Source organism: Prionailurus viverrinus, chromosome B4 (assembly GCF_022837055.1).
Source record: "Prionailurus viverrinus isolate Anna chromosome B4, UM_Priviv_1.0, whole genome shotgun sequence".
Lineage (NCBI taxonomy): Eukaryota > Metazoa > Chordata > Mammalia > Carnivora > Felidae > Prionailurus > Prionailurus viverrinus.
The window spans coordinates 46,465,203-46,480,063 of record NC_062567.1 but is presented as its reverse complement, the minus strand read 5'-3'; the positions used below and the strand labels follow the sequence as shown (position 1 = coordinate 46,480,063).

The 14,861-nt window shown below is 40.8% G+C and overlaps 1 protein-coding gene across 2 annotated transcripts in view; it reads right to left on the bottom strand.

The window, feature by feature from the left end:
• The window catches only part of DERA (deoxyribose-phosphate aldolase), a 125,354-nt gene that overhangs the window by 67,152 nt on the left and 43,341 nt on the right, over nt 1-14,861 (bottom strand). For both annotated transcript variants that reach the window (XM_047865778.1, XM_047865779.1), the window contains exons 2-3: nt 2,464-2,561; nt 1,159-1,306 (exon numbers count right to left, since the gene is read on the bottom strand). In XM_047865778.1, coding sequence (XP_047721734.1) covers nt 1,159-1,306; nt 2,464-2,561 — 246 coding nt within the window. The remainder of the gene's footprint in view (nt 1-1,158; nt 1,307-2,463; nt 2,562-14,861) is intronic.

Genomic DNA, 14,861 nt, shown 5'->3' with positions numbered 1-14,861 from the left:
AATCCAGATTTCTACAGCAAACAGACAGTGGATGGAAAAAAAAATGGACGTGAACCTTACAAGATAATATAGCAAAATGACATTTAATTGATCCTATTCCCTCTGTTGCAAGAAATAACAAAATCTGAATCTGGAGCCCTTATTTGGAAGAATAAGCTCTTAAATCTAAAAAAAAAACAAATAAAAATCAAATAGCCAATATAAAACAAAACAAGAGCATAAGACTCATATGAAGTTGTTACTTTTTTCAGCCCCTCCCTCAAGGCTGTTACTTTTAATAACTTTGTATAGCAACACCTACAAATAGGTGGTGTTTTTATTGTCAACTCAAAAGAAACATCATAAATATTTTTCAAAAGCTGTGGCGTTATAGGTCTACAAATTATCTACAAATTACTTGGGATAAAACACCAGCATTGGACCAAAGCAGCATCTCTAGCTGCATTCATTACAGACAGGCACTCGGGGATCATGAAGCATCTCTCCATGAAAAGCTCCTAAAACCAGCCCAGTGAGTGATATGCACATCATCCCAGAAATGCTGTTAGCCTTCCAGATCTCGGTTTCCTCATTTAGATACAGAGGATCAACTCTCAAAGAAAGGTCTCCTCCTTTCCTAAAATGTTAACATTCTAAACTTACGGCAACTTTAGAAAGTCCTTTCTTTCATGTATACTAAGAGAGTGAATATAACTTTTTTCAAAAGCTCTAACCTAATATACGAGCATGCAATATTCCCCATTTGCATTTTATTCTCAAAAGTATTTCATTTACTCACAGAAAATACTTTATGTATGAGATGTGATTATTAAGTAATGAGACTGGCTTTTGCACATGTGGCTAGGGAATGAGAATCAGTATTTTAGAGTCACTAGATGGAAAATTTCCCACACTGAAGAAGTAGAAAGAAAAATAAAGAAACTCTCTACCAGCAACTTTAATCCATGATGGGAAGAACTGACCTAAAAAAGAGATTCAGATTCTCTCCCTGCTGTTTTTTAGAGAAGAATCTCAATTATATGCTATGTACACAAATCTACCGGTGGATCTTACTGCTATTATCATTTAAGCAGCTGAATCTTGTCTTAAGTCCTCTTAGATTTAGTAATTAGTACTGTAAAGGGGTAAACACAGACAGATTATACACAACAACATTACCTTTATCATGCACATTTAAAGCTTTTAAGAGATCTTCCCGGATTGGATACTTGGCTTTATAACAAAGCCTTTGAACGTTGGAAGATGTGTCATCACCTGAGAGTGTAGTAAGATCTATAAAGGTAACAGCTTTCAGGAGCCAAGCAGCCTGGTTTAAGAAAAGTAAAAACAAGATTAAAAAAAAAAAAATCGTCAACAACCCAGTTAGTTAGCAGGAAATCATTAGACAAACATTTGTGCTAAAATCTGACATCTACACTGTTCTCAGGCATGTCATTCTCTATATGATATAGACATTGCTCAACAGGGACCAAAAAGATGAACACTGCAGAGAACAAAATAAAAGAGGGGTACAGAGTAGTCTTAAAACTATTTTCCTTCCGTAGCTATCTCAAAGTGAAATCCCTAATACAGCAAGCCTCCCCACATCACACCTCCCCATCTTATCCACCAGGAGCCCTGATGGCTGCCATGATATGAGAGAACTTGGGAATAAGAGGATCTCTATCTGATATTTTTACCTCCACCCTTGAGATCTAGGATGAGACATTAAAAAAGAAGTCTCTAATTTCTTTGCTGTTTTTTTTTCACTGTATTCCAACCCCATTTTTAAAACAATATTCATAGTTTGTAATTCATTCTAATGAATTTCCTTTTATCTTTCAATTAGAGTATTTCCAAGGATGAGTCAAATGAGAAATGTCACCCTAAAGGATTCAATGGCAATATTTTGCCTCACTTGAGAAATGAATTCTGAATTCCTTCTAGTCCTGTGATCCACAGCACATCTTTGGTCAGTATCCACTGAAGGATATGCTGACCACAAGTACCCCATGAAACATCACTTTTTGAATTTTGGAAAATGATTTATGAAAATTAATAGTAAGGTAAACACGGTGGTCAAAGAAGGTCAACTTTTATGCCTAAGGGCCTCAACAGCAGACACACCAGGTTTAGACGTTATGGTTTAAAATTTAAAATAGGAGACAACCAAAGAAGGTATGTCTAAGGAACTGAATAAATGTGTTGAGGAAATACGCCATTTAATTCACTCATGAATAAAGATGCCTCAAATTCATTTGCGGCTTTGCCACTCAAGAGTGGTAAGATGTTTAACTTGTTCGGATAAATGTGTTATCTTTCTCCAACCCATCATCATCATATATGAATTATTAAAATAAGTCATGGACAGCTGCAATCTTTTAAGTTTAGATGCATCTTGAGCAAAATTCAATATTGTGGCCTTGAGGGAAGAGACCAGGCATTGTAAACTACAGGAATAGAATGCTCAAGAAGAAACCTTACTTGCCACTCCTTTTTCACCATTCTGCGAGCCTGGATTTGCTCTGCACGCCTCAGAACTGCTGGTTGATTCACTTGTATTTTGGAGATCCAGCTAAGGTCTAAAGGGGAAAGAAGAACACTTCTTTATCAAATATATTCACCTATTTTCACGCAGTCCTTGAAAGGATATATCATTTTGCATCGAAGCTCTTATAAAGCTTCTGTTTCTTTTTTGCACAATTACAAATCAATAGCCTTGTTGAAAGAAGCTTGGTCATGAAAAGGCATACTTCATGTAAAATCAAGTACAGGAGGAACCGGAAGAACTTGTATTGATTCGTTACACAGACATATCTAACAGGAAAATGTTACATTACTCCTGCCATGTGCCTCACATCTGACGGCAAAGACTTATGTGTAAGTGCCCCGTCCAGGAGAACAAATGATTAATAAACTGCCTAGTGAATTAATGTTGGGGCTTAAAGGAACCCTTGATCACTACCCCCTACTGACAAGATTAGTCTCTACTAGAGGCTGATATGATATATCCCATTCTTTCCTCAAAGGAGACTATTTCAAAATGCATTAGAAATTACAACATTGATAGAACAGAAGTTTCAAAAAGGGAAAGAAAGAAACAAGGTGTTCAAAAGTCTGGGAGACATCTCTATTGCTTCGGTTTTGAAATGCTCTTTCCTACCTCGATCCTACCCTCCATCTTAGTTAACTGTAACTTCTATTTTGAACCCAGCCTACATGTTAGCTTTGGTGAAAACACTGCCAAGCTCTTCAGATAGAGCTAACATTTTGGATACAGCTGTACTGTACAACTTGTATTTAGTTCAGCCAGGAGTCATGGTAAAATGGTCTCCTATGCTCACTGTACTGTGAGTCATGATCTTATCTTTGAGTATCTAACACCAAACACAGGGTGGTGCACATGTATTTCACTTTTATCCACCAGCACTCTGTATAACAGAGGTGACCTTAGAGTAAATTGAGCACACACCCATTTACCTTCTGCAAATAACCTCACTTTTATATCCCTCCAGCATCTTCTACCTTCTATAAATAACTTCATTTTTATATCCCTCCAGCAACTTCTTCTTAGAAGAGGCTTAAAAAAAACACAGTGGGAAAGGTTATTCATTAGGAAATATGTCCCAATTATCCGTGATTTTGCTTCCTGCAGTATCAGTTACCTGTGGTCAACTGCAGTCCAAAAACCGAAGATCCTCCTCCTGAGGTATCAGAAGGTCAATAGTAGCCTAACGCTAGCTCACAATGTCTGCATCATTCACCTCATTTCCTCTCATCAGATAGGTATTTTATCATCTCACATCATCACTAGGGTGACTACAGTACAATAAAATATTCTGAGAGAGACCACATTCACATGACTTGTATTATAGCATATTGTCATAATTGTTCTACTTTACTATTACTTATTGCCGTTAATCTCTTACTGTACCTAATTTATAAATTAAAATTTCTCATAGGTGTATATGTATAGGAAAAAATATGGTATATATGTAGGGTCAAACACCGTCCACAGTTTCAGGCATCGACTAGGGGTGGTCTTGGAACATATTCTCCATGGATAAGAGGGGACTACGGTACACAATTCTCTACAATGTGATGGGGAAAACCGCTGATTGCATACTGCACTACATAACAACACAAATAATAATAATAAAGTATTTGCATCTACCACAGAGATAAGACCACGTTTCTACAAAAAAAAAAAAATTCTCTCATTTCCAATTGATTCCTCTTATCAATATTAATGTTGTAGAAATTCGAAGTGCGAGTTTGAGTGATTAATAATGATATACTTATTTAAATATCACTGAATAAAGAGCAAAGTCTGGGTGCTTTTTTTTTTCAATTAAACTATTTTGTTAGCCAAAATCATTTAACAAAACAGATTTTTACCATTTCACTCCATCTGCTCCTCAAAGACACTGTGTATTTTCCTGCTTGTCTACTGAGCCAACATCACAGAGAAAATGGGAGTCTAAGGTCAAGCAAATGAAATCTGCCTCTTTTTCCCTACACAGAGATGGGTTCTAGGTAAAGCCCAAAGAAATAAGACCAGACAGACACATCAGACTCATCCTAATCATAAGACCTATAAGAACCCCTCTATACCCAAAGACAGGGGAGATTCTTAAAAAAACAAAAACAAAAATTAGTAACGGTGATTAGGTTTGTGGTAAAGATCGTTTCAGGCAGGTAGTAAAACCAATGAGGCAAAGAGTTGTGTGAAATACAAGGCTCACCACCAAGCCACTGTTGTCAGTGGCCAAAAGAGGGAAGCCTATGCTGGTGGGGCAAGGCTTTGAGGGGCCGTCCTTTATCAGTCATGTGACACTTCTGGAAGCCCCTCCCCACCGCTTCTCTACCACTACCACCAATGGAAGCACTGCTACTGGAGAGAGGTCCAGGACGCTCCACCGCCTGGCTGCCTCTGTCCTCATATGGCCCTCTTCTCCCTCTCTGCTCCTCCAACCCTGTGGTACAGCGTTTCTAAACTATCAGGAGTTCACTGGCAAGCCTGTCACGTTCTGTCTCTGGACCTGTGCACGCTGTCTGCTCCTTCTGCCCTTCATTATCTTGCCAATACAGTGAACTCCTACCCAACCTTTAGGACTCAGTTCGCATGCTACCTTCTCTGTGAACCTTCTCCGAACCATACCAGTTGAGCTACTCCCTTGTTTCTTTGCACTTAAGGCTACTCTCTAGTCTACCGTTAGCGCAGACCCCTTTATTCTGAATACACTGATTTGCCGAAATGTTCACATTCCCCACAGATTTTTAAAACTCCAAGCCAAGTGCCTGACACATGGGCGGCATTCAATAAATAAGCCGAATGGTTCCCCGACACCAACCATGATCGAATTCTGAGCAACACCTTTCCCAGCTGCTTTAAAACAAAATGAGCGTTTACTTCCCCCCCCCCACCACTTTATTGAGGTACAACTGACAAATAAAAATTGTGTATGTTTAAGATACACATCTTGATGTTTTGATATACATATGCACTGCGAAATAATCACCACAATCAAGCTAATTAACCTATCTATCACTTCACACCATTTTCTCTTTTTCCCTTTTTTGTGTGTGCTGAGAACAATTAAGATCTGCTCTCTGGGCAGATTTCAAGCACACGATAAAGTATTGTTAACAATGGTCACATTACCGTACACTAGATCTCTGGAACTTATTCACCTTGTATAATGGAACTTTGCACCCCAACTGTTTCCAATAAAGGAACTGTGGGTCCCCACAAGAGAAGTTGGGACTGAGGCATGCATGGAATACCTGAGGACATCCACCTTAAAAACTAATTTTTAGTAATATTCCCCACCAAAGGTTAGAACCCACAAGGCCTGCTCTCATACTTCACAGACATCACTCGCCAGAGGTCCCTGCAAACCACCTACTGGAGAATGTAATAGGATGACTTCTCTTGCAGTATCAGCCTCCACTGTTAAAAATATCATTAGTGGTCATAAAATTATCTGGCCCCATATTTAATCCAGCCACAGAATTTGCCTCTGTGACCTCCCATGGTAATGAATTATATAAGTGACTATCTCATTTTATTAGCACTTAATTTGCTACTCTTTAATTTCATCAAATAACCCTTGTTCTCATATTATGGGGTCTGGGGAAAAGAAAGGACTGATTGGCCTTTGTTATGTCCTTCATAATTTTTAATATTTTATTCGAGTACCCTTTAGCGTCTCCTTTCCAGGAGAAGTGATTCTAATGCACACAATCTCATCAGTACCATAGAATCTTCTCTTACGGGGCCAGGAGGGGTTTCAAGTGCACGTGCCTTTGGGGAGAATCGACATGAAGCCATAATTGGAAGGCGGTAATACTCTTTTCTTAAAATTCTCCCATGAAAAAATATCCTACTGTGTCTCTTAGTATGCCATTTGGGTGGCTTTCAGGCCCTTCTGTCAGTTATAAATTTATTCTCAGAGACTCTTCTCACAATTTTTTATTATTGTTATCGTTCCTGTGTTAAGTCTCAATGGAGACAAATCATTTTCCTTACAACTCTACCATGTAGTCTGTCACTTCCACAGGTGCTTCCCTGGAGGTTCTCACACTTCTTCAGAGTATTTCAAATGGTAACTCTGTGAAAGGAGGTTTATTTGTATTTTGATTTGACCTTTGTTCCTAATAGAGAAAAATACATTGTGATAGCTTATTAGAGACTTTTTTCCCCCAAATTTGGGAAAAGGAAGAAAGACTAAATTTCCCATGCTTTCTTTTCATTCTTTTCTGTTTATTTCCAGTTCTAATTTGCAACTTCCCAGGAATCAGCCAGACCTTTCCATATGCACAAGTGCCTAGCACAAAAATAGTTGCTCAATAAGGCTCTTGCATCACAGTAAATTTATTAAATTTTTAAAAATGTTTATTTATTTTGAGAGAGAGAGAGAGAGAGAGAGAGAGAGAGAAGGAAAAGCAGAGAGAGAGGGAGATAGATAATCCCAAGCAGGCTCCACGCTGTCAACACAGAGCCCAACAGGGTTCAGTCTCACAAACTGTGAGATCGTGATGTGAGCCATAATCAGGAGTCGGTTGCTTAACCAATTAAACCATCCAGGCGCTCCACAGTAAATTTATTGTTTACCACAGACCCCGTAGCTGGTGAAATATCAACTTGACCATGTCTAGTCTTTTTTTTTTTTTTTAATGTTTATTTTTGAGAGACAGAGACAGAGCATGAGCAGGGGAGGGGCAGAGAGAGGGAGACACAGAATACGAAGCAGGCTCCAGGCTCTGAGCTTTCAGCACAGAGCCCAACACAGGGCTCAAACTCACAGATCATGAGGTCATGACTTGAGCCGAAGTCGGACGCCCAACTGACTGAACTACCCAGCAGCCCCAACCATGTAGGGTCTTTTAAACTCAGCCTTGGAAAAGGGCAGCTTGGCTAGAAAAAAAAAAGAGCTTTGGATGTTAGTGCATGCCTGATCCATCCAAGCTCATAAGATACTCAACTTATATAAATGAGCAGACTCAGCCTTGCCCACTTCCTAAGCCAAAAATATACAAGAAAGACTGGAAGCCCCATCCTTACTAGCAGGTAGGAATAAAAATTAGCTTTCTTCACAAAGTCTACTACCATCCAATAAGCCCCCCGTAAGCTCTCTGGGGCACCCACGCCCCCACTGGACATGAGTCAACTTTTCCAACATCCTACTGTGTAAACCCAATTCTCAGAACCCAGATAGATGGTCTAAAAACTAAGACACCTGGGCTCAGTTGGTTTAGTGTCCAACTCTTGATTTCAGCTCAGGTCTTAATCTCAGGGTCATGAGTTTAAGCACCACACTGGGCTCCATGCTAGGGGTGAAGCTTATTTAAAAAAAAAAAAAAGAAACCAAGACACCAGCAACTTAGAACATACATTACTACTAGTCACAGAGCCTTACTACTATGACATCTCCCCAGAGCCACTCTGACCCTAATCTTCAACTCCTATCCTACATTCTCCATTAAGACCACTCTTTAGGTTATTAATCCAAGTCCAGGTGAATATTAAGTTTACTACACCCTCTAAAATATTTCAGCTTAGGGGCACATAGGCAGCTCAGTCGATTAAGCATCTGACTTCAGCTCAGGTCAAGATCTCACGGTTCATGGGTTCGAGCCCCACATCAGGCTCTGTGCTGACAGCTCAGAGCCTGGAGCCTGCTTCTGATTCTATGTCTCCCTCTCTCTCTCTGCCCCTCCCCTGCTTATGCTTTGTCTTTCTCTCTCACTCTCTCTCTCTAAAAAATAGATAAATATATTATTTTAATTTTTAAATAAATAAAATACTTCAACTTAGATTTATGGCATCAATCTGACATGATCTGCTAACTTGTTCCTTCTTTACCAATCTAGAATATTCTCTGCTTACCCTCCTGTTCCCTCTGGCTTTCATTTCTAGTATGTATTGTATCCATAGCCATGTGGGTTATAACATTCTTTCAGAACACATCACAGTGGAAGAAAGTCTGGGCTCACATTATAAGATACATGTGCTCTTGTACTGGCTTCACATAGCAGCATCCCATTGTGATTTTAAGGTCTCCCCATTTTCTCTTATCCTTCATCCCTCCTTAAGACATGAGCCCTTTCCCAGCTATTGCTGCTCTTTACTAAGTAATTTCTCCCAATTATTCTTCTTCTCGATTCATCAGCTATTGCCTGTAGGTTAATCTAGACACCAAAAGGAGAACCTAGTCACTTGCTCTGGCATCAAAAGTACTGTTTGTTGCGGTCTCCAGGCTCCCTGTTTCAGATCCACTTGTTCCAAGGATGCCCATAACCACTCAGTGACCAGCCTCAAAGTTTCAACAGCTAGGGGTGGCTGCAATTATGTAGCCAGAGAGCCAGAAGCCCTTAGAGGAGTGAAGCACCCAAATACAAGTCCTACTACCTCTCCATTTAGCCTGTCTGGCCTGTAGGCATTGTGCTACACGGGGTGAGAAATGCAGTGGCATGAAACAGGTTGCTGCTTTCCTGAAAGAGCTTAGGGAATAAAGTCACAGACTGGCAAGATCTGAATAATATAAAAAATATGGGGACATATGTTGGCTTTTAACCAACATTTCCAAAGAATCAGTTAGGAATCTTTCAGTTTTTAAAAATGACAAAAAACTGACTTTGGTGACTGGAACAAAAAGGGAAGGATGTTAAAAACTCAGATAACTGAGAAGAGATTGGAGGAACAAGCTCAGAAAAGAGACAGGAACCAAAGACAACAATACAGAGCCAAAAACAGAACAACGCCAGCATTTAACAGCAATAGCCTGGCCAAGATGTCACAGCAGCTGCTGTGGACAATGACACCACCACTTAACCTAAGTCACTCGGGGCCTCAAGTTCCATATAAAAGCATCCAAAGCCTGAACTATGCATGACTGTGGGCGGCAGGGAAGAGGAGAGATCCATTCCTTCCTCTTTGTGCCTCCCTGATGGAATTGCCCAACACTAAGAGGACAGGAGTTAGTCGCTGGAAACTCAAAAAAATTATAAATGTCTATGACAATGGTCAGTAAGTTTGGGACATGCTACATGGGTTAGTTTCTCTTAGAGATACATAAAGCATTTAGCACATTAGCCTCTACAACGAAGTCCCACAGGAAAGAAAGACTCTTGGATTTTCTTTAATTCAGCATTTCTCAAACATTTGACCACAAAGGCATTTTCCCTACCACAATGGCTGGGCAATAAGTCAAGTTCAGAGGAAGGGAAGGTCAGAGTCAGTTCATCCAGCTGGCTAAAAAAAAAAACCTCTTAGTAAATAAGTGGAGATGAGAGATTGACCCTAAAGCAAAGGTTTTCAGTCTGGAGACATTTTTGGTTGTCACAGCTGGTGGTAGGAAAGTGACATTTGCATCTAGTAGGCAGAGGCCAGGGATGCTGCTAAGCATCCTACAACATACAGGACAGTCTCTCTCAGTAGTGTAAGTGCCTGACACTAAGCTTTTGATTGCTTAGGCATCCATTTCAGGACATCTGTCCTGAATAAACACATCAGCAGCTGTATGACACTGCTGCTAACAAACCAAGCAACAAGGAGCTAGACAGCCCCCCCACACGAAGGTCACTCTGTCAGAGAGCCCTGGGTAACCTAGACAACCACCTGAGTCACCTTGCTTCCCCTTCTCATGCTCCAATTCCTGCTCTTTTGCTTTAAATTAGCCAGTAGAGAGACAGCCCACAAAACCCTAGACACCCACCCTGAGACCCTAAATACACAGGTCACCGCTTCTGCACGCACACTTGCTCTCTCTCTACCTGAAACTACACAGTGCGGCCCTCAGGTGTGCCGTGTACTCTCCAGGACCTGTGAGTAATAAGTCTTGATCCTCAAAGTTCCCTGATGATTTTTGCTGAAGTGTGCCCTGCAGCTGTGACAAGAACAGGAAGAGGTGGCCCACCCACAAATAGGAGCCCCGCTAGGGGAACTGTCTATGGAATTTGCCACAAATGATGTACCCAGGTGGGCACTGCGGGCATTCCTAACCAAGCCCACTACCAGTAACAGGCTCAGGACCAACAGCACGGTCCAATAACAGAGAGTAACTGGCCCCAAACGTCAATAGTGCCAACGCTGAGAAAGCCTACCCGAAGGATGGGCAGGATTCAAGAAGAAAAAAGTGGAACCTCTGAAGGTTTAAGGGAAATAGAGTGTCAGGAGTAAAAGCAAGTTGGCTCTACGTGATTCACTGTGGCTTATTTGTAAAGCTTCTTAAGTGCCAGGCTAAGGAGTCTAGAGCTGTGCTATCCAATCAGTAGCCACTGGCCACATGTGGCCATCCGAGCATCTGAAATGTGGAACAGTCCAATTTGAGATATGCTTTAAGTATAAAATACTCAGCAGATTTCAAAGATTTAGCACCAAAACGAATGCAAAATATCTCTGTAATTATGTCTTGGTATTGATTATACACTGACAATATAATATTTGGGTTGAATAAATATTTGGTTAAATAAAAAGTTATTAAAACAATTTTCACCTGTTTTTTACCTTTTATAATGTGGATTCTAGAAGACCTTAAATTACTTTGTGTTGCCCGTTGTATTATTTTTTTTAAGTTTATTTACTTTGAGAGAGAATGTGTGGAAAAGAGGAGCAGAGAGAGAAGAGAGATAGAATCCCAAGCAGGCTCTGTGCTGTCTGCACAGAGCCCAGTGCAGGGCTCGATCTCACAAGCAGCAAGATCACAACCTGAGCCAAAATCAAGAGTCATACACTTAACCAACTGAGCCACCCAAGCACCCCGCACATTGTATTTCTATTAGACAGCACTGGTCTAGACTTTCTCCTGTAAGTGATCAGAGCCTCTGAAGATTTCCAAACTGGGCTGTAACAGAATCAAAGAAGTATTTTTTAAAAATAATCAGCATACAGAATATGTCCCATAGAAACGCTTACACAAATACACAAATACAAATATGAAAAGGTATTTATGATACTATTGTTACAAGGGGTACCAAGATCCATGACTGGTTCAATCAAATATAGCAGATCCATAATACAGAATATGATCCAGCCATTAAAAAGGATGAGGTAGATCAGTAAGTACTGTCATGGAAAACCGATCATGGTGCCTTACTCCGTGAAAATAAGCGACCCGCACAGCAGTGATTTTCTAAAATAAAAATGTTTACAAAAACAACAATACAAGTATAAAACATATCTCTGTTGGTACATGTGCAAAAAAAGTAGAATATATACCAAATTGATAGGAGGGTTTCTTCTCTTCAGAGCTAGAATTATATAAAATTTCTACTTTCTCATGTTGCAGTTCCATAAAACTGAAAATCTTTACCAAGTGCAAGCTTTATCTTACTGAGCAGTAAAAACAAGCTACATTAAACTCTTTTGAATTACGAGGCACACAAGCAGGAGTGTGCAGGACAGGTGGAGAGAGACTACAGTAGGTAAACCAGTAAGGTATCTGGTACTGTAGTCCAGACATCAGCATCGTAGGACGCCTCCCTGGGGCATTTCACACTCCAAACCTGTCATGACCTATCTTGCCACTGAGCTCTTCCACAAACCCAGCCTGACACGGCTGTATGATGCCTTGTGGAAGGGATAACATCAGAATGCCACCATTACTGCTCCCGTAGAAAAGACCACCAAAACATTAGCACCACAGGCCACCAGACAGAACCTGATTATTATATAAATCCTATATGATACTAATATCACACCTGGGTGAGACAGGCCCACACCGGCCCACCCATAGCAAAGCCCTTCTGCATAGTTAAGGAGTCTATGGGGCCAAAGGTCCAGACTTTCCCTGATACCACATTCTCTTTCCAGTCCATGTGCAGGTACACAGGACCCCAGAATTCCTGGACCAAATGGCATTAGGCCTGCTCACAGAGTGTTATATAGGGGTCTCCGTGCCAAAGTCGATAGCTTAAACTTAAGATATGAGACAGATCAGGGACTTTGCTCCTAGAAAGTTTGGTCGATACAAATCCGTCAATGGATTACATTTATTCTTTCATTCAACTAATAAAAAGGGAGTACACACGATGGTGCCAGCACTGCTTGAGGCTCTGTGGATTCAGCAGTGAATGAAAAAACAAAATCCATACTCTCACAAAGCTTCTTCTAATGAGATAAGACATATAAACGTATAAATATATGTTGAACACGTTATGGAACGTATGTTACATAGGATAAGAGAAAGGAGAATGCAGGGATGGGCATGCTCAGGGAGAATTTCTGGTATGAAAACAACGGAGCAGAGCCCCATATTAAATAAGGAGGTGAGCAAAGAGACCATCAACCAGGGGAAACAGTGCTGTAGGCAGAGAGCGGAGCAAATGCAAAAGCCCTAAAGCAAGAGCGAACATGTCATGTTTGAGGCAAAGCAGGGACACAGGTGTAACTGGGGGATGGTAAACAAGGAGGATTGGGAGTGGCAGAGATAGTGGTCAAAGAGGCAGGCATGGACCAGGTCATAGAGTAAAATGTTCTCCACACTGAGAGCCATGACCCATGGACATGTCATGAAATCAACTTTGTCAGCTACAACCAGTATTTTTTAAAAAGAAGAAACAAAATGGAAAACATCAGGACACCTTATATACAATACAGATAAGGGTCATGTACAGACATTTTGTTTCAATTATACATATGTAGGCATGTACTATATGGCTGTAATATAAAGTACATGGCCTGTTGTGAAGCATGCCCGTAAGGTTTGAAAGCCCCTTAAGAATGACTTTTTCAGCACAGAAAAGACTTCAGATGTGAGACAGGAAGTCTTCAGAGAACTCTGTGTGGAGGAATGAAATGATCTGATTTAGATTTACATTTTAGGAGGTCCCTCTGGCTGCTGTGGGGAACCTAATAGGAGGCTCATGTAAGCAGGTGGTAGCTCGAACCAGAACAATGGTAGTGGGGAGGAGAGAGTGGTCATAACCTCATCAGTCCACTGACTGTACCATTTCAGTCTTCGCACTTTGCCTTCGGACAAATAAGAGCTGCCTATTCTCTGCTGCCATCTGGAGAGTAAACAGTCCAAGAAGAGTTGGTATTCTAGAAGCAGCTGGAAGGTTCACAGAGCACAAAAATCAAAGAATTCCTTCTGCGCAGTACCTACAAATACCCTCAGCTAAGTCTCTGTGTGGAAAGTTCACAGACTGGAACAAACCATCAGAGCTTGATCCCTCTGCATCCACGCTCTGACCACTGGAGTAAAATCAAATACTCAGCACAATCAGGTCCATCTGCTGAGCTTCTGGTCCTCACTAGAGTCAACCCGTCATCCTAATTGGCCCAGGACACACTCAGTTGACACTCCCTGTCCCATCCGGTTTAGCATTGCTTCCATATTTCATTGTTTTAATAAATAAAATATGGGCATGTGGGTGGCTCAGTTGGTTGAGTTTCCAACGTTCCAGTTGGTTGAGTTTCCAACGTTTGATTTTGGCTGAGGTCATGTTTCCAGGGTCGTGGGATGGAGGCCCACAACAGGTTCCGCACTGAGCACAGGGCCGCCTTGGGATTCTCTCTCTCTCTCTCTCTCTCTCTCTCTCTGCCCCTCTCCCCTGCTCACATACACTCTTTCTCTCAAATAAAAACATAAAATAAAATTTTTAATGAGCAAAATAAACCAGGCTGGGTTTCAGAGACCCCAGCTTCTACCGTATTCTCCAGTAATCATGTAAGAGGAAAATGTAGTGAACAGAGATCTCACTCAAATATGTACTTCACTCTGTAAAGAGACCACAATTCGACTCTTCCCCCATCTTCCAGACATAACAAAATTAACACTCCCGGAATGCAGGACATTCACTGAAAACTGAGGGTACTTGGGACATCTGTGGCTACCAACAGCTAACTCCTTCCAGTCTTGGGAGGTGGTAGGAGAAATACACAACACTCTTGTGTCTCTGCAGTCATTTGAATCTAACCGGCCAGTTGTGCCCTGGCCTGGGCCCAAACCCACAAGAGACACAGACACACCACACCACCGGTCAGTAGGGCATGAGAAGTGTGAGAAACTACGTTAGGCAAATAAGGAACGTGTATGGGGAATATCTAGATTCCTAGAGGAGAACGAATTGAAAGCAATGTTTTTGTCAATTTTTACATTCTGTAAATCTAAAACTATTTAGGGTTAGTCCTTTTTAGTTTGAAAAAATCTATTAGCAACAATGAGCTCAAAAAAAGTATGCTTAATGAAATATTAAATTCTGAACTTCCATTTCTCCGAAAAGCCGATGATCTGTAATTTGCACAAAATGCTTTTCAACGTTTACAGTGTGCCAACATAGCTCTACAGAGATGTCACTCACTCTAAGACCCAAATCTGCTAAAAAGCATCTTTATACATACTTCAAAAATTAGCAGTTATGTTAAGAAGCCTGTG